At 40.4% G+C, this 21,067-nt stretch overlaps 1 protein-coding gene across 1 annotated transcript in view; it reads left to right on the top strand.

Moving 5' to 3' along the window:
• The window catches only part of LOC139407969 (dystrophin-like protein 1), a 257,732-nt gene that overhangs the window by 210,282 nt on the left and 26,383 nt on the right, over positions 1-21,067 (top strand). The window contains exon 12 of the mRNA XM_071151829.1: positions 20,558-20,719. Coding sequence (XP_071007930.1) covers positions 20,558-20,719 — 162 coding nt within the window. The remainder of the gene's footprint in view (positions 1-20,557; positions 20,720-21,067) is intronic.

The raw sequence follows: 21,067 nt of genomic DNA, 5'->3' as shown, positions 1-21,067 counted from the left end.
TATCCAAAAAAGTCAGTTTAGTTGGCGCCAATGATCTCAGTAATCCACTCGTTCAACATGCATACAAACAAATCCAAAAAGTTACCGGTAAAGTTTGTCCAAACAAGTCAAACAATGTTTCTAATTAATTCTCAGGTACTCTAATATCTAAATAAACAATCATAGTTAAGACAGAGAATAGTATGTTCAATAGGGAAGATAAATAATGAAGAGCGCACACCTCATTCACGCGCCAACAAGATTACTTTTTAATGAGAGACACCTTGGAAATTCTGTTATACTCACAGACATTATTTCTACAGTTTTAGAAACTTCAGAGTGTTTTCTATTCAATGCTAACAATTATATGCATATCCTAGCTTCTCGGCCTGAGTAACTGGCAGTTTACTTTGGGCACGTGAGTCATCCTAAATTCCGAACAATAACCAGTATGCCAAAGAAGTTTTAATCAATTTAATTCAGCTAAATTTCAAACAGTATAAACAGCACAACAAATACAATAATAATTTACCAAAAAATTATAATCAATCCCATATAGTCTGTTCTAACAAAAAAAGGTTATAAACTCTTTAGTAAAGCCAAGATTAAAAACAATCACATGCATTCGTGAATTGAATTGCTTTAGTCGACATGTTGCGGTTTATTCATTGTTTAATTATTCAAGGCTCCCTTTGTTATTTTGTTAAATTGAATGATTGATTGATATACTGTATATTGAGATAGGCCTTTAGGCCAATAAGTAAGTTATGTTAAGACAGCTACAGTAAACAGGACTCTTAGGCCTACTGCTCCATGTCATTTAAATAACTTAATTTCATAAAAATCCTTGAACCCACCTTTCCCTGAATTTTCCTAAAAAGGTGTATTTTACTCTCTAGCAGTAGGCCTACTGTACATTGAGATAAATATCATAAAATACTAAATCTTTCTGAGCATTTCATCCTCAAAGCACAATTAAGGTCTGCTGCACCATATGCATATTAACAGTTGAATTGGTGGAACTTAACGAGAATCCTATCAATAGACACCAGTCTAATAAATCAATTTAAGATGCACAATCACAAAGAAATCCATTCATATTTTGTTGAAGGAGGTCATACAAAACATGGCACAATTTATATATAGCATGTTATAGCATGTTTTAAGATGTATTTATCTGTTCTATATGCCTAGTTGTTGAGGCTATGGCTGCCCCATGTCAATAAAGTTAACATGTTCATTTAGCAAATATCACACGATTATATTCCCCAGCCCCTCACAATATGAATATGATGGAATATAACAGAATAAAATAGAAAGGAGACTTTCCCCAAATGGGTAATTGCTGATTGTCATCGGTGGGCATGGAGTTGTGGTTGTTCTAGGGAATATGTTGAAAGACCATCTGTAAAAAAAAAAAAAAACAGTTTGGCAAAACTAGCTTCATTAAAAACCTATGACGTAATGCATTCCACAACATACCATACCGCAGCATCCCACAAGCTGTGCTGCTGTATGATGCAACTTTTAAATGAGGACCCACTGTATCTACTTCAATTACACTGGTTGCTCAACTAAACGTTTTGCGATTATGTTGCGGGACTTAGAGGTAATTTGTGGGTTAGTACCGTACCCTGTGTCACTACTTCATTGCTACAGAACAGCACAACGGGTAGTTAGAGCACTGATTATGCTTTTGGGTCCCAAGGATCTACTGTGTCTCGATAACTAAAAATGAATGGGCGAAAAATACACGTATATTTTTGTTACAACTCGTCAGTATTACTTACTAAAACTGTTGTTACAATAAGGTTTTTACTCTAAGAGAAACTTACACTACAATTAGGGTGTGGAAAAGTTTATTTAAAGGATTATTTTGCTTTTACCGTAGTACTGTAGCCTACTCCCGACCGGTCATGTTATGCAGCGCCTGAGTGGCGCAGCGGTCTAAGACACTGCATTGTGTTACTACAGATGCTGGTTCAAAACCTGTGCTGGTTGCGACCGGGAAGATCATGGGGTGACGGTAAGCTTTTGGTTTCTCTCCCGCTAAAGACATAAATCAATCATTCTAAATAACAAACTGCCATTAAATACAATTCACCTTGTTTTTATCACTCACTTTAGGTTATTTGAAAACTAAATCCTCTCCAAAATATTATTATTTAAACAAGCCCTAGAAAGTTGGTTGCAATTTCAGTTTAATCCACCAGAAAAGACAGAACAAATAATACAACAAATATTGTGGTTAAACCCAAAGATACGAATTGATCAAAAAACTTTAGCATTTGGAACCTTTAACAAGTGGAAAGGGTGAACAAGTATTATTATTATTATTATTAACCCTGTTTTTCACAAGCGTGTTATTATTATTATTTATTAATTTAGAATTATATAAAAGCCCCTTAGATATTCTTACAGACCAGATTTGCCCTAACGAAAAATTACCCCTAGATATTAATTTAGAATCCTCCAATCCTCTAAATATAATTATTGGCGGAGAGTCACATCATTGAAAAAAAAAAATTTCAATATACTGTAGGCCTACTTTAGGCAACATGAGTCTCACCAGTGTTGAGTAATGTGCTGTTAAAAGCGGTGTAGGTCTATTTATTTAAAAGGCATATTGAAGTTAGAAGCAATAGGATTTGAAGCAACAGCCTTCCTGCTGTGGTCAACTGTTTCGCACTGCTCTGAGACAAGCATGGGGACTGGTCTTGATAAATCAATGAGATTTTTTATTTTCACTGAATCGTCATTTGGGTATTGGTTAGACTACAATTAGGATGTGGAAATGTTATGCTCTTAGTACTGTAGCCTACTCCTGACCGTCACGTTGTACAGTGCCATGTTTTCCGTTCCATCCTAACAGAAATCCTGAGGGTTTCGTTTTTAGTTTTTCTTGGAATAAAACACCATAATATTAATCAAATGAATTAAGCTAAATTTCTTAAAATCAATCCCATATGCTATGTTCTTACAAAAAAGGTTTTCAATCCTCTAATACAGCCAATAATGAAGGCTATCAAAGGCCCTCTGGTGATTCCCTCTGGCGGTCAAACTAGCACTAACTAGCATTAATGGTAACAATGTCTGACAATTAAATAACGTGCCATAGAATTCTGCGGCAGCCCGGAAGGTGTGCTGCAGTATGATGCAACTTTTAAAGAACCACTGCACCTCATACTCCTGCCCATCGACTCGGTACTGGTACCCCATGTTTTTATTCCTTGTGTTATTATTTTGTTGGGAAGTAAGGCCTGTAAGTAAGAATTTCACTGTTAGTCTACACCTGTTGTTTACGAAACATTTGACCAATACAATATGATTTTAATTTTGCTACATTAACTTCTTGATGCAACCTTCCCGTTAGCGGGATCATTTTCGTCAACATCCACTGAATTGCTGAGCGCCAAATTCAAAGTAAATTACAAAAAATATTTAATTTTCATGAAATCACAAGTGCAATATAGCAAAACACAGTTTAGCTTGTTGTTAATCCACCTGGCGTATCAGATTTAAAAAATATTTTCAGTGAAAGCATACCAAGTGTTTATGTAAGGACATCTCTCTCAGCAGACAAAACATTACAAGCAGCTAGCAGCAAAGTAGATTGTTCATGAAAGTCAGAAAAGCAATAAAATGAATCGCTTACCTTTGATGATCTTCGGATGTTTGCACTCACGAGACTCCCAGTTACACAATAAATGTTCCTTTTGTTCCATAAAGATTATTTTTATATCCAGGTTGTTTTTACAACATATAATCGATAATATTTCAACCGGACCTTAGCTTTTTCAATAGGAGTGAGAGAGAAAATGTCTGCTCCACTCTGTTGGCGTATGCAAAACGCTGCTGGCACCCAGCCATCCACTGACGCAATGTGATCTTTCTCGCTCATTTTTCAGAATAAAAGCCTGAAACTATGTCTAAAGACTGTTCCGACCATGTCTGGTTGATATCCCTTTAAATGGAGGGAAGGCATGCAATGGAACAGGGAGCTTTCAAAATAAGAGGCACTTCCTAGTTGGATTTTCCTCAGGTTTTCGCCTGCAATATCAGTTCTGTTATACTCACAGACAATATTTAGACAGTTTTGGAAACTTTAGAGTGTTTTGTATGCTGTTCTGACAATTATAGGCACATTGTAGCTTCTGGGCCTGAGAAATAGGCAGTTTAATTTGGGCACGTTTTTCATCCAAACATCAAAATACTGCTCCTTACACTCAACAGGCTAAGGATTTTAGGAGAGTTCTCTAATGACAGTGAATGTTTAGGTGTGTGTGTGTTCTGTGTGATCCAGGTGTATCCGCTTTCCTACAGATTCACTTGTGAGAGACCATCTCTCCTGTCACAGTATAAAGGCAGTATTGATGCTATAAGGTCACACTCATTAGTTTTGTTTAGCCAGGGACGAACAGGATTGAAACTGAAATGATTTTCAGCTGGGATACAGGTGTGTGTCTGGGTAGGGTTGTTTTGATGGAGTGCACACACACACACACACACACACACACAACTGTAACACAGTGTACAACATCCTAAATTGTCAGAAAATCCCCAAATTGTGTTTCAAATGCCCGCCTTTAAAGCTAGTTGAGGATGATGTGGAGAATGGAGGATGCTTTATGGACGAACCGGTCCATGGGGGACAGGAGTGTATTACCGGTTGGACACGTCAATCCTAGACAATAGTGCAGATCTACTATCGGCTGCATAGGTTATCATCATCACAAATTGTAAGCAAGCTACTACAGTGCCTCTTAAAGACACGATTGACATCGGGAAAAGAGGATGGGCTATCAGCTGATGTAAATCTGCTAGTTAGCTAGCTTGATTTATTTTACTGATTGTGATTTACCTCTGTCTTTCTGCCTCTCTCTGCTGTGTATCAGCCAACCAGACCGAATATTGATGTTAATATTTATACCAGGTAGCTAGCTACACACACTCGACTGGTGACCACATCTCTCAAGCCATTCATGTTTAGAAACCGGGCTAGCGTACGGGGCAGATCAACAGGTGCAACCAACAGACGTGGTGTGTGGTAGCGACGTTGGCAATGACTTGCGGGCAGTGGGTTCCAAACAACAATTACATTTTTTGTTTTTTAATTAAACCAACAAAAAAATGGGGTGAGGGATTATACCACCACCACAAAGGGCACTTTGGAGGCTGGAAGGGAAAAGTGGGATGTCCCTTTCACAGGTAAAGCCCTATCTGTGCACGTGCCTGCCCATTCCTTTATCCAGTGGTCTTTTCCTGTCCTGGACAGTTGCCGGAATATGGGAGGGAGGGAGTGACACTTCAGAGGTGCTTTGTTGTTGACTTCCTAGCCCTTTCCTCCCTGCTTCAAAGTAGCTTGTAGTCCTAGTTCTCTGTATGCAGCTGACTTTGATCCACTATCACACACCACTGGCATCCCTCACCCAACCCCTAATCCACTCCTACCTAGTCCCACTCCACTACCCCCTAGCTCCTGCCACTCACACTCTGTTTCCCACACACACTCAAACACAGCTCTGAGTGTGCTATTGGTGCTGTGGGTGGATCCAGGTTGTCAGAATAGCATAAATAGCAGAGAGCAGCTAGTAATCACTGTTAAAGGATGAGAGAGCCAGCCTTCCTTCTCTATCTCAGGGGTCCATTACTTCCTCTCTCTTTCTTCTCCTTCCTCCCTCCGTTGGGCTGTGGTGCTGGGTGGATGTGGTGGCAGAGAGAAGGATGTGCAGATTACTGCTGCTGCCAAGGACATTTGAGGGGACTGGGGGGAGTAAACACATGCACATACTGCCTTATATACACTGCCATCTGTTGCTACAACACTAGCCCCAGAACCCTGATTTTCTTGCTCTCGCTGTCTCTCAGCCTAGACTGAAAGGCAGAGGGCCACAGCACTTAAGGGCCCTCAGGGCACCCATAGCCAGGGAGGGAGACTTGAATTGGAACATGCCGTGTGCACTCTGTAGAGAAGGAGATGAGAGTACTTCAGTGTTTTCTGAAAGGAAGGAGTGGAAACTTGGAAGGGAACCTCAATTTGTACTGTGATGTCCATGACTGTCTCACATCAAATCATCTGATCTCCCCTTTGAAGGGCAGAAGTAGCCTACAGATGCTGCAGAGAGGGTGGTAGGGAGCAGGGAGGGAGCGTGTAACATTGGCCATGTTAAAAAATAATTAGGGGTATTTGGGAAGTGTTTTGATTTTCTTCTTCTTGACCATATAAGGAGTTGTAGTTGTAAGTCTCCTCAGAACACAAACTCAGACCCCATGTTATTCTCCTCATTTGTTTACCTTAAAATAATAAAAGCAAATTCAAATTATGTTTCCACTCAAATTGGGGCTAGATTGCTGTAAACACATTTAGCATTCTCTGCAAAAGGACGGATGTTTTTTCTTTCTATTGAGTTAAACACACTTGGGAGGTGGTGGATCAGACAAAGTTTGGGAATCTATTCAGTAGGCCTGTTAGCGTGTTGTTGTTAGCTCGTAATAACTGCTTGGAATCTGTGTGAGCATGTACGTGCACATCTGTCTGTCTCCTGATGCCCGTGGGATATTGCACAGCCTCAGGCAAAATTATACTGGGTTTTATTCAGCAAATTGGTCTCTTTGCTGTTCTCAGTGTGTGTGGTCCAGAGTGCTTTGACTGAATGTGTTGGTATTTCGCTAACCAACAGAGGCTGGAGGGCCCTTGTTCAAAAACCACAGGTTTAATGTATTTCTCCCCAAGACATAGACTAAGTCAAACCACCCTGAAACCACAAGTGTTTATGTCTATCTCTGAGAATCTACCCAGGAAAGAGATGGAAATATTTATATATGTAGTCTTAAATCAAATCAAACTTTATTTGTCACATGTGCCGAATACAACAAGTGGAGATCTTATTGTGAAATGCTTACTTACAAGCCCTTAAACAACAGTGCAGTTCAAGAACAGCAAATAAAATATTTACCAAATAAACTAAAGTAAAAAATAATAAAAAGTAACACAATAAAATAACAATAACGAGGCTATATACAGGGGGTACCGGTACCTTGTCAATGTGCGGAGGTACAGGTTAATCGAGGTAATTTGTACATGTAGGTAGGGGTGAAATTACTATGCATAGAAAATAAACTGCGAGTAGCAGCGGTGTACAAAACAAATGGACGGGGAGGGGGTGTCAATGTAAATAGTCCGGAGGCCATTTGATTAATTGTTCCGCAGTCTTATGGCTTGGGGGTAGACGCTGTTAAGGAGCCTTTTGGTCCTAGACTTGGCGTTCCGGTACCACTTGCCGTGCGGTAGCAGAGAAAACAGTCTGACTTGGGTGACTGGAGTCTCTGACCATTTTTGACCCCGCCTATTATATACAGTAGGTCCTGGATGGCAGGAAGCTTGGCCCCAGTGATGACTACCCTCTGTAGCTCCTTACGGTCAGATGCCGAGCAGTTGCCATACCATGCAGTGATGTAACCGGTCAGGATGCTCTCGATGGTGCAGCTGTAGAACTTTTTGAGGATCTGGGGACTCATGCCAAATCTTTTCAGTCTCCTGAGGAATAAAAGGTGTTGTCGTGCTCTCTTCACGACTGTCTTGGTGTGTTTGGTGTGTTTGGACCATAATAGTTCATTGGTGATGTGGACACCAAGGTACTTGAAACTCTTGGCCCGCTTCACTACAGCCCTGTCAATGTTCATGGGGGCCTGTTCGGCCCTCCTTTTCCTGTAGTCCACGATCATCTCCTTTGTCTTGCTCACATTGAGGGAGAGGTTGTTGTCCTGGCACCACACTGCCAGGTCTCTGACCTCCTCCCTATAGGCTGTCTCATCATTGTTGGTGATTAGGCCTACCACTGTTGTGTCATCAGCAAACTTAATGATGGTGTTTGAGTCGTGCCTGGCCACGCAGTCCTGGGTGAACAGGGTGTACAGGAGGGGACTAAGTACACACCCCTGAGGGGCCCCAGTGTTGAGAACCAGCATGGCAGAGGTGTTGTTGCCTAACCTTACCACCTTGGGGCTGCCCGTCAGGAAGTCCAGGATACAGTTGCAGAGGGAGGTGTTTAGTCCCAGTGTCCTTAGCTAAGTGATGAGCTTCGTGGGCACTATGGTGTTGAACGCTGAGCTGTAGTCAATGAACAGCATTCTCAAATAGGTGTCCATTTTGTCCAGGTGGGAAAGGTAGGCGTGGAGTGCGACTGTTGGGGTGGTATGCGAATTTGAGTGGGTCTAGAGTATCAGGGAATGAAAGATTAGTGGAATCTGTGTGGGTAGCTGGACAGGTAGGATGACTGACAGTGAAGGTGAACAGGTGGTCACGTGTCAGGTGACAGAGGAATGGATGAGACTGAGGCAGGAATTACTTTAACCATGAAGTGGTATATTTACTGGGTAGTCTGTGCTGCATCACAAAGGAAACAGAATAACATGTGTCCAATCAAATTCATAATCACAAAGATCAAATCATAACAATCATTAATTATTAACATAATTAGGTAATTCAGCAATTCAGTTCAATAACAAGTCAATAGGAATCATGCTTGAGTTATTTAGGCTCGTCACTATTCGTCATAATCATGAGAAGAATAATACCCATAATTAAATCAGTGATCGGTTATTCAATCTCTAATCCCCATCAGTTTGATATCAGAACTGATCATTTCAGCAAAAAATTAAGTTTCATATTTCACCCTTTCAAGTTTGTCTTCATATGTTCATGTAATTTCATTACATATTAACCATATATTGATGGCATAAATGGCCTGTGATGATCTGTAGGGCCGTGATAATTGACCATTTAGATTACACAGTAGGTTTGAAGCGTGCGCTCCGCGGTAATAACTATAAACAATAACTGATGGCCCCCTCTCCAGATTGCAACAGATAGTTCAGATGAAAGGTTACAGATTCCGTGGACTTACGTGAATTCATGGACGCACAGAACTTATGGATTAGACGGAGTTATTAAGGAAGAGAAAGCGTGATCGGGCGATGGCGATTTCCTCCTTTTAATGTGTCGGACATTTCCACCTGACCTAATTAAAGCGCCCCTGGCCCAGCTTAGCAAGTGGCCATGAATTTAAGGATTCTTCCACCAACTCCATGGGCCTTTTCTACAGGGAGGATGTTGTTGATGTGAGCCATGACCAGCCTTTCAAAGCACTTCATGTCTACCGACGTGAGTGCTACGGGGCGGTAATCATTTAGGCAGGTTACCTTCGCTTCCTTAGGCACAGGGACTGTGGTGGTCTGCTTGAAATATGTAAGTATTACAGGCTCGGTCAGGGAGAGGTTGAAAATGTCAGTGAAGACACTTGCCAGTTGGTCCGCGCATGCCTGGTAATCCATCTGGCCCAGCGGCTTTGTGAATGTTGACCTGTTTAATGGTCTTGCTCACATCGGCTACCGCGAGCGTTATCACACAGTCATCCAGAAAAGATGGTGCTCTTGTGCATGCTTCAATGTTGCTTGCCTCGAAGTGAGCATAAAAGGAATTTAGCTCATCTGGTAGGCTCTCGTCACTGGGCAGCTCGCGTCTGGGTTTCCCTTTGTAGTCCATAATAGTTTTCGAGCCCTGCCACATCTGATGAGCGTCAGAGCTGGTGTAGTAGGATTTCAATCTTAATCCTGTATTGACGCTTTGTTTGTTTGATGGTTCGTCTGAGGGCATAGCGGGATTTCTTATAAGCGTCCGGACTATTGTCACACTCCAGCTGTAGCCTTTAGCTCGATGCGGCTGTTGCCTGTAATGCCAAGAGTGTGCAAAGCTGTCATCAAGGTAAAGGGTGGCTATTATTTGAAGAATACTACATGATTCCATATGTGTTGTTTCATAATTTTGATGTCTTCACTCTGCAATATAGAAAATAGCAAAAAATAAAGAAAAACTCTTGAATGAGTAGGTGTCCAAACATTTGACTCCAAACTACTGCATGTAAAGACAACATTAAATTCAGAATAGTCTGATGGGTGACAATATTATCTTATGTATTATCACTTGTGAATGATGCCCAGTTCATGCATTAAGGCAAGAAACAGTGCATACCTTTTTTTTGTGACGTTATCAAATCATACAGTGCCTTGCGAAAGTATTCGGCCCCCTTGAACTTTGCGACCTTTTGCCACATTTCAGGCTTCAAACATAAAGATATAAAACTGTATTTTTTGTGAAGAATCAACAACAAGAGGCACACAATCATGAAGTAGAACGACATTTATTGGATATTTCAAACTTTTTTAACAAATCAAAAACTGAAAAATTGGGCGTGCAAAATTATTCAGCCCCTTTACTTTCAGTGCAGCAAACTCTCTCCAGAAGTTCAGTGAGGATCTCTGAATGATCCAATGTTGACCTAAATGACTAATGATGATAAATACAATCCACCTGTGTGTAATCAAGTCTCCGTATAAATGCACCTGCACTGTGATAGTCTCAGAGGTCCGTTAAAAGCGCAGAGAGCATCATGAAGAACAAGGAACACACCAGGCAGGTCCGAGATACTGTTGTGAAGAAGTTTAAAGCCGGATTTGGATACAAAAAGATTTCCCAAGCTTTAAACATCCCAAGGAGCACTGTGCAAGCGATAATATTGAAATGGAAGGAGTATCAGACCACTGCAAATCTACCAAGACCTGGCCGTCCCTCTAAACTTTCAGCTCATACAAGGAGAAGACTGATCAGAGATGCAGCCAAGAGGCCCATGATCACTCTGGATGAACTGCAGAGATCTACAGCTGAGGTGGGAGACTCTGTCCATAGGACAACAATCAGTCGTATATTGCACAAATCTGGCCTTTATGGAAGAGTGGCAAGAAGAAAGCCATTTCTTAAAGATATCCATAAAAAGTGTCGTTTAAAGTTTGCCACAAGCCACCTGGGAGACACACCAAACATGTGGAAGAAGGTGCTCTGGTCAGATGAAACCAAAATTGAACTTTTTGGCAACAATGCAAAACGTTATGTTTGGCGTAAAAGCAACACAGCTCATCACCCTGAACACACCACTGTCAAACATGGTGGTGGCAGCATCGTGGTTTGGGCCTGCTTTTCTTCTGCAGGGACAGGGAAGATGGTTAAAATTGATGGGAAGATGGATGGAGCCAAATACAGGACCATTCTGGAAGAAAACCTGATGGAGTCTGCAAAAGACCTGAGACTGGGACGGAGATTTGTCTTCCAACAAGGCAATGATCCAAAAGATAAAGCAAAATCTACAATGGAATGGTTCAAAAATAAACATATCCAGGTGTTAGAATGGCCAAGTCAAAGTCCAGACCTGAATCCAATCGAGAATCTGTGGAAAGAACTGAAAACTGCTGTTCACAAATGCTCTCCATCCAACCTCACTGAGCTCGAGCTGTTTTGCAAGGAGGAATGGGAAAAAATTTCAGTCTCTCGATGTGCAAAACTGATAGAGACATACCCCAAGCGACTTACAGCTGTAATCGCAGCAAAAGGTGGCGCTACAAAGTATTAATTAACTTAAGGAGGCTGAATAATTTTGCACGCCCAATTTTTCAGTTTTTGATTTGTTAAAAAAGTTTGAAATATCCAATAAATGTCGTTCCACTTCATGATTGTGTCCCACTTGTTGTTGATTCTTCACAAAAAAAATACAGTTTTATATCTCTATGTTTGAAGCCTGAAATGTGGCAAAAGGTCGCAAAGTTCAAGGGGGCTGAATACTTTCGCAAGGCACTGTATTCACACACCTAATGTATCCTAGCCTATAGGTTTATATGTTTTGATAAGGTTTGTATCACAACTAAAGTGGCCAAATAACTTCTGAAAATTAAGCACATTCATCTGCTTTATAGCCAGTGTACAGCCCAACTAGCATAGGCTATGCGTGAGTTTCAAGTTTGGGGAAGATAATTTTCACCATAAAAATGCACCTTTATGATAAAGCATTACATGTATAATCGCATTGGCTGTCACTTTTCGAGAACAGTGTTTTTCCACTAATTGATTGCATTTTGGAACATTCACTCTTATTGATGCGCTTATTATATGAAAATAATAGCCTAATAGTTTAGCAACATTTTGAGCTAAACAATCAGCCTCATTGCTTTTAAAAGGTTTTTTAATACAAGTGGTTGTATTCATTTGGGATCGGGCACAGTGCACGGTGTTTCCTTTGACACATTGGTGCGGCCGGCTTCCGGGTTGGATGCGTGCTGTGTTAAGAAGCAGTGCGGCTTGGTTGGGTTGTGTTTTGGAGGACACATGGCTCTCGACCTTCATCTCTCCCAATCCCGTACGGGAGTTGTAGCGATGAGACAAGATAGTAACTACTAACAATTGGATAAAATGAAAATTGAGGAGAAAAGTGGGTAAAAAAAATAATAATTGTGAATGAGACTGATGAAGTGTGTGCAGCTTGTGACTTTGTTCAAATCATCATTAGAGTCCCATCATGCAGCCTTAGAATGTATTAACAATCAAAACATATAGCCCAACGTTTGTATCACCATGTCACACCCTGACCATAGTTTGCTTTGTATGTTTCTATGTTTTGGTTGGTCAGGGTGTGAGCTGGGTGGGCATTCTATGTTACATGTCTAGTTTGTCTAGTTCTATGTTTGGCCTGATATGGTTCTCAATCAGAGGCAGGTGTTCGTCATTGTCTCTGATTGGGAACCATATTTAGGTAGCCTGTTTGGTGTTGGGTTTTGTGGGTGATTGTCCTTAGTGTCTTGATGTCCTTGGTCTGTGTTAGTTTACACAAGTATAGGCTGTTTCGGTTTTCGTTACGTTTATTGTTTTGGTTGTGTTTAGTGTGTTTTTTCATTAAACATGAATCGTAATCTACACGCCGCATTTTGGTCCGACTCTCCTTCACATACAGAAAACCGTGACACACCACTAAAGTTGCATAAATAACTAAAGTTGCATAAATAATGTAATTATATAGGACCAGTTTCTTTGTTCAACACAGAATAGCCGCATGTGCGCTCTTCCTATGAAATCATTTTGGACAAAATTTTCTTTTTTTTATATATATGTTCAATTGTATTCTTTAAACTATAAAATAATTGTATGTTTTTTTGTCATGGAATTCTAAGCAAATCTTGTCTGCTAAATGAACTAGTGTAGCCCACAGCAATATGGCATAGGCATATCAGGGCCTAACAACTCAGAGTATGCTGTTCTGTTCTTCTGAAATAGACTACATTTTTTTAATATCATATTTCTTTAGACCTGTTTGAAATAAAGAATGTATTTATTATGATGGTGTAGGCTATATTAAATTGGTTTATTAGACTTGTTTAAATGTAGATGTTCCAAAAGTCTGCATCAGTGGCTGTGGAAGCCAGGAGATCCTAAACATAATTAACGGTAAATTACCGTGAGACAGGCAGTTATTTGATAATCACCGGCTGACAAAATGTCATATCCTTCGATTGTAAACTTTCATGGTCAAAACATATACAGTTGAAGTCAGAAGTTTACATACACACATAGACCTTAGTTTTTAACAATTCCTGATATTTAATCCTAGTAAAGAATTCCCTGTCATAGGTGAGTTAGGATCACCACTTTATTTTAAGAATGTGAAGTGTCAGAATAATAGTGGAGAGAATAGATTTGTTTCAGCTTTTATTTCTTTCATCACATTCCGAGCTGGTCAGAAGTTTACATACACTCAATTAGTATTTGGTAGCAAACAGTCTTTAAATTGTTTTACGTGGGTCAAACGTTTCGGGTAGCCTTCCACAAGCTTCCCACAATAACTTGGGTGAATTTTGGCCCATTCCTCCTGACAGAGCTGGTGTAACGGAGTCAGGTTTGTCGGCCTCCTTGCTCGCACACGCTTTTTCAGTTCTGCCAACAAATTGTCTATGGGATTAAGGTCAGGGCTTTGTGATGGCCACTCCAATACCTTGACATTGTTGTCCTTAAGCCATTTTTCCACAACTTTGGAAGTATGCTTGGAGTCATTGTCCATTTGGTAGACCCATTTGCGACCAAGCTTTAACTTCCTGACTGATGTCTTGAGATATTGCTTCAGTATATTCACATCATTTTCCATCCTCATGAGGCCATCTATTTTGTGAAGTGCACCAGTCCCTCCTGCAGCAAAGCACCCCCACAACATGATGCTGCCACCCCCGTGCTTCAGGTTGGGATGGTGTTCTTCGGCTTGCAAGCCTCCCCCTTTTTCCTCTAAACATAACGATGGTCATTATGGCCAAACAATTCTATTTTTGTTTCATCAGGCCGAAGGACATTTCTCCAAAAAGTAAGATTTTTGCCCCCGTGTGCAGTTGCAAACCGTAGTCTGGCTTTTTTATGGCAGTTTTGGAGCAGTGGCTTCTTCCTTGCTGAGCAGCCTTTCAGGTTATGTCGATATAGGACTAGTTTTACTGTGGATATAGATACATTTTTACCTGTTTCCTCCAGCATCTTCACAAGGTCCCTTGCTGTTGTTCTGGGATTGATGTGCACTTTTCGCACCAAAGTACATTAATCTCTGGGAGACAAGAACGCATCTCCTTCCTGAGAGGTATGGCGGCTGCAATGTGTTTATACTTGCGTACTATTGTTTATGCAGATGAACGTGGTACCTTCAGGCATTTGGAATTTGCTCCTTAGGATGAACCAGACTTGTGGAGGTCTGCAATTTTTTTTCTGAGGTCTTGGCTGATTTCTTTTGATTTTTCCCATGATGTCAAGCAAAGAGGCACTGAGTTTGAATGTAGGCCTTGAAATACATCCACATTGTGTTGAAAATTCAAAATTGTTTGTATGGATATGTAGGCTATGTGTGCCATTTTTAAATGTATGTAGTTCTGTTCTTATCTATTAATGTTATTTATTATGTCATGTTTAATGTTTTGTGTGGACCCCAGGAAGAGTAGCTGCTGCTTTCACAACAGCTAATGGGGATCCTAAAAAAAAATCCAAATATCATGATGAGTAACAATGATTCTGCTTTCTCAAATATACAGGAAAACTCCACTGATTGTTTCTGAATAAAGGAACGGTGTAAAGGTGCTATGTCTGACAAGAAAGGTATTGAATAACCTCTACTGTGTTCTTGTTAGTGCAGCTTGTCAACTACCCATCGTACTGTATCTGTCCTTCAGACTCAGAGGAGCATGACTCGTCGCAAACTTCTGCTTGACTGAGAGGGATAGATGTTCACCTTTATGGAAACTGACAGGTTTCTCTCTCTCGCTCTCTTTCCTCCCCAGCGCCCCTAACCGTTGCCCATGTATTATATTCACTCCCTCTTCAATTCTACTACCATTATACCAGTGACAGTTCTCTATGCAAGCGTACTTGGTACATAAAAACAGTCAGTCTTTCAGCTGAGGTATTATTTTCATCTTCAAACTATTACAATTCTTCTGACAAATTATGTGTAAAGCAAACAATTATTTAACCAGAGTTACCAAAGTAAACAGTACAAAGATGCTTACTGTAGTGATGCGCGGGTTGATTCATAACCCGCAATCCCTGTAGCTATTTCCGTGGAGCAGGCAGGTTTAGGGTCATGAAATATTGGGTGGATGAAAGGTGGGTGGCGGGCGGGTTGAATTTAAATCCCAAAATCCAGCGGGTTGAATTAAAAGAAAACAATGCATTACAAATCCATAAATGTATTATTCGTGTGCAATTCATATCTATAGGCTACATTGAGGTTTCTCTTTCATTATTTTTTGCCTGCCGTTACTGTGTAAGCCTAAACTTCAGGGCCTGTCTGTATGCGTGCCAAATACACACCAATCACCAAGTGCTTTTGGAAACTTGGGCAGAAAAAGTTAACGTCGATCCACTGAGGCAAAAAGTACAATGTCGGATTTGAATTCAATAAGATAAAAGCTGCAAAATTGAGAGTTTAAAGAGAGGGGAGGGCCAGAACAGTAATGTTTGGGAAAGATTTTGTTAAGTGGCAAAAGAAGATGATAGCAGTGCCAGCTAAATTATGTGTGATAATTGTGAGGCGCTATACATATTAGAGAGTCACAAGACGGGGACATCAAATATGGCACGTCAAGGAAACTGTAGCCTACTGTTCAGATGGGTTAAATGTAATGGTAACATAACTGAAATCGGGACACTGACTGTGTTACTATTTCCATTTTTAATTTTTCAAATGTTTTATAATTGTTCTTACTTTTTTACTCTGCATTGTTGGGAAAGGACTCGTAAGTAAGCATTTCACTGTAAAGTCTACACCTGTTGTATTCGGCGCATGTGAGAAATAAAATTGGATATATCTAATTTTAGACAAGCTGACTAACAAATAGCCAACCAAAATGTTGGAAATTCTAAACTGAAACATATCTAAATTAGGCTTTAACAAATTAGTCTTGCTCTCCCTGTCAAAAATTAGTTCTGTCATCTGACTGTACAGCGCATTTTCAATCGGCCTATTCGTGGATTAGGGTCGGGGTAGGTCCTCAATTTTTCACTTTATCACATATAGTCAGCCAGTTGCTGATGGGTTATTAGCAATTGCGTAGGTTCGGGTAAACAAACAACTGACCAGCACATTACTAGTGTACTACACTTGATGAAATCACTACACACACACACACAGACAGAGAGAGACAGAGAGAGACAGAGACAGAGACAAAGAGAGAGAGAGAGAGAGATCCACTGTTCATCAAGAGTTGAGAGTAAACAGCTTGTCTGGTAATGTCCTGATTGACCTGTAGATCAGACAGCGACACACCATCACTCATCAACTCCATTAGAGACCAGAGGCCTGGATCAAGGGGAGACTGCCGTATGTGTGTGAGACCATTGTTGATGCCGCAGTATCTATACCTAAGACAGATGGCAGAACATACATTTGGGGTGTAATTTGCTGACTTCTAAACAAACATAGTGGATTGAGTGAATTGTTTGTTCAGAGAGTGAATCTGTGCAGTGTAATAGAAAGGAAAGGGGGATACCTAGTCAGTTGTACATCTGACTGCATTCAATAGAAATGTGTCTTCTGCATTTAACCCAACCACTCTGAATAATGGTGACTATCCATACGTTATGTATTGTGAAATTGTCTAGCTTGGACCTGTAACTCATTCTTTGTGTTGTCTGTAGCTAGGTTTCCATACAATTGGCAACACATTTTCATGTTAATACAGTATTCAAAAATCTGCATGAGGACAATGTGTGCATTTTCCCACCAGTGGTGTGTTTTCACCAAACGGACTTGCTGTGGATAAAAATCAGTGTGTGATGACGTAGTGCACACAAAATGCTAAGTTCCCGAATAAAATCTAAAGTTGAATTTGTTTTCATCGCATTTTCAACTGTATTCAACTCTTCCAATAGTTTTGTCACAAAATCTGTTGTGTTAAATAGGAAATGTGCTTATAGGTCTTGGCACGTGGCTCTAGCCAACAGCTCACAGACTTACCCCACCAGACATGCCACCAGGGGTCTTTTCACAGTCCCCAAATCCTGAACAAATTCAAGATAAACGTACAGTATTATATAGAGCCATTATTGCATGGAACTCCCTTCCATCTCATATTGCTCAAATGAACAGCACACCTGGTTTTAAAAAAGCAATAAAGCAACTCCTCACGGCACAACACCTCTCCCCTATTTGACCTAGATATTTTGTGTGTGTATATGTATGGATATGTAGGCTATGTGTGCCATTTTTAAATGTATGTAGTTCTGTTCTCATCTATTAATGTTCTGTATCATGTTTCATGTTTTGTGTGGACCCCAGGAAGAGTAGCTGCTGCTTTCGCAACAGCTAATGGGGATCCTAAAAAAAATACCAAATATCATGATGAGTAACAATGATTCTGCTTTCTCAAATATACAGGAAAACCACTGATTGTTTCTGAATAAAGGAACGGTGTAAAGGTGCTATGTCTGACAAGAAAGGTCTTGAATAACCTCTACTGTGTTCTTGTTAGTGCAGCTTGTCAACTACCCATCGTACTGTATCTGTCCTGCAGACTCAGAGGAGCATGACTCGTCGCAAACTTCTGCTTGACTGAGAGGGATAGATGTACACCTTTATGGAACTCCCTCTTATCCACTTGCTGTGGATAAAAATCACTTGCTGTGGATATCTGTGAGCCAACAGATACAGTGTGGGTAGGCTAGTCTACATCGATCATGTCACCAGAATAAGACCCTTGATATTTATTGGTAAGGAGCATCAAGCTCATCACTGTACACATTCACCACCCTGTGAAGTTAATCATAAATCATTTTATCTGTAGCCTAATAAACCGCATGCTTTCCCAAGTCATAGTGGGAGGACCACACACCATATCATTTTGGGACTCCAAGTTTACTTCGATACGATGGTTATTATATCAATATTTGAGCATAAAGGCATTTCCACCACCATTTCACGCATGAGTAATTTTACCGACACAAAAATATCCCACCATGTCGAATGAACAAATTCTTTGTCAGCATTTAGAAAAATTTTCCGAAACTTCCTGTTTCCATCACAGCTGTCATGATTTTTTTTTATACGGTATGACTTGACTCGCATAAAAACTATGGATGGAAATGTGGGTTGTGTCATGAAACAGTACTTTGGAAACATCCAACAACATATGATTTTATTTCTGAAGCAGTTCTCTCTCCAACTGGCCTGAGCAAGGATGTGCTAATAGGTCCATCAAAATGTAATCTCTCTCTCTCTGTATTCTTCAGTAAATGCATATTCTATGCAATTATCTCTGTCTGACACACACACATACACAAATGCAACTCTTTCTCTCTCTCCGACACAGATTGATTTTGCTATTCAAGGAAAAAATATAGTCCTCCAGGCCTTTGACAGATACAAGCTGCTATTGTTCTTCTTTTTCAATGAATTATCGTGTGAATACTATTCCAGTAGTGACATATTTGGTTGTCTGTCTGACATGTAGATGCATGAGCGAGCATGGCTTTTTCTTTTTCTCTTAGGGCCTGTTCAGCAATGCCTCTGTTTTACCTTAAGCTCTGCTTATCACCAGGGGAAATGTTAGTCTGGCTAACACTGGTTGGCTCTCCTCTGTGTCTTTCTTACTCAATCACCCACACGCACAGCCACACTCAGCTCCCGAGCACCGGCCCTTTCCTTCACAACAGTTGGATTTTCAAATTTAGAAAACCAATCGAACCCATTGCACAATTTCTAAGCAAATATTGCATTAACAAACAGCCTCCTTTCCAGACCAGTGTGGTCACAGCTCTCCTTGCGCTGTGAGTCACATGGGTCGCTTCAGCCAGTCTAGGTAAATGTACACTCACACTGCCAAAGAACACATTGAATATGAACATATATAAATATGTCTCTCTGACTTTCTTTCTATTTGTTGACAGTGCCTTCAGAAAGTATTCATACCACTTGCCTTATTCCACATTTTGTATTGTTACAGCCTGAATTCGAATTGGATTCAATATTTTTTTCTCTCACCCATCTACACACAATACCACATAATGACAAAGTGAACACATGTTTTTTTAAATGTGAGCAAATTTATTGACAATAAAATGCAGAAATATGTCATTTACATACAGTATTCACAGCCCTGAGTACATGTTAAAATCACCTTTGGCAGTGATTACAGCTGTGAGTCTTACTGGGAAAGTCTAAGTGCTTTGCACATCTGGACAATATTTGCCCGTTATTCTTTTCAAAATTCTTTAAGCTCTTTCAAATTGTTTGTTGATCATTACTAGACAGCCATTTTCATGTATTGTCATAGATTTTCAAGCAGATTTAAGTCAAAGCTGTAACTCGGCCACTCAGGAACATTCACTGTATTCTTGGTAAGCAACTGCAGTGTGTTTGGGGTTATTTTCCTGCTGAAAGGGGAATTCATATCCCAGTGTCTGGTAGAAAGCAGACTGAACCAAGTTTTCTTTTGCCTGGATATTATGGACTAATTACAATGCTGTTGATCCATCCTTAGTTTTCTCCTATCACACTTATTAAACTCTGTAAAGTCACCATTGGCCTCATGGTGAAATCCCTGAGTGGTTTCCTTTCTCTCCGGCAACTGAGTTAGGAAGGACGTCTGTATCTCTGTAGTGACTGGGTGTATTGATACACCATCCAAAGTGTAATTAATAACTTCCCCATGCTCAAAGGGATATTCAATGTCTGCTACCAATAGGTGCCCATATTAGCGAGGCATTGGAAAACCTCACTGTTCTTTGTGGTTGAATCTTTGATTGAAATTCACTGCTCGATTGAGGGACCTTACAGATAATTGTATGTGTGGGGTGCAGAGATGAGGTAGTCACAAAAAAAATAATGTGACTTATGTGACTTGTTAAGCAAATGTTTACTCCTGAACTTATTTAGGCTTGCCATAACAAAGGGGTTGAATACCTATTGACTCAAGATTAAAGCTTTTCGTCTGTAATTAAGTTGACAAACATAATACCACTTTGACATTATAGGGTATTGTGTGTAGGCCAGTGACAAAAAGTCAAACATTTAAAATTCAGCCTGTAACACAACAAAATGTGGAAAAAGTGTGGAAATACTTTCTGAAGGCACTATCTCCATCTCCTCCTTACCTCTTCCATCCTCTCTCTCCTTGTATTGATGGCTCCCTCTCTCAATCCATCAATTCATCATTAACCTTCTCTCCTCCATGGCAGGTTCCAGAGGAGGCCTCTCTGTTGCTGGCGTCCCCCAGGATGCTGCTGCCGTCGTCGGGTACTCTGCTCAACAGTGCTCCCCTGTCAGTTCACCACCAGATTCAGCTGCTACAGCAACAACTACAGCAACAACAGCAACAGACACATGTAGCTGTGGCACAGGTAGGACTGAGACACATGTTTGTGTAGGTTAACAGATGGTGGTGTTTGAACTACAGTGAGCTGGTCGTTGTTCCCTTCCTAGCTACTATCTTGTTTGTCTGAAAGCTCTTCACTTTGCTAATATTAACCTTTATAAATCATATGTGTGACTTATCTGACTTTAACACCAGCTCTCCCACACACACTCTGTAACGATTCTCCTCTTCGTCTGAGGAAGTATAGTCAAGATCAGACCAAAATGCAGCGTGGTACATGTCCATGTTACATTTATTACAACTGAACACAAAATAACAAACGTGAAACAACGAAAATCGAAACAGTCCTGCAAGGTGACACAACATAAAACAG

The sequence above is a fragment of the Oncorhynchus clarkii genome, chromosome 4 (genome assembly GCF_045791955.1).
Source record: "Oncorhynchus clarkii lewisi isolate Uvic-CL-2024 chromosome 4, UVic_Ocla_1.0, whole genome shotgun sequence".
NCBI lineage: Eukaryota > Metazoa > Chordata > Actinopteri > Salmoniformes > Salmonidae > Oncorhynchus > Oncorhynchus clarkii.
This window is presented reverse-complemented; position numbering and strand designations above follow the sequence as displayed.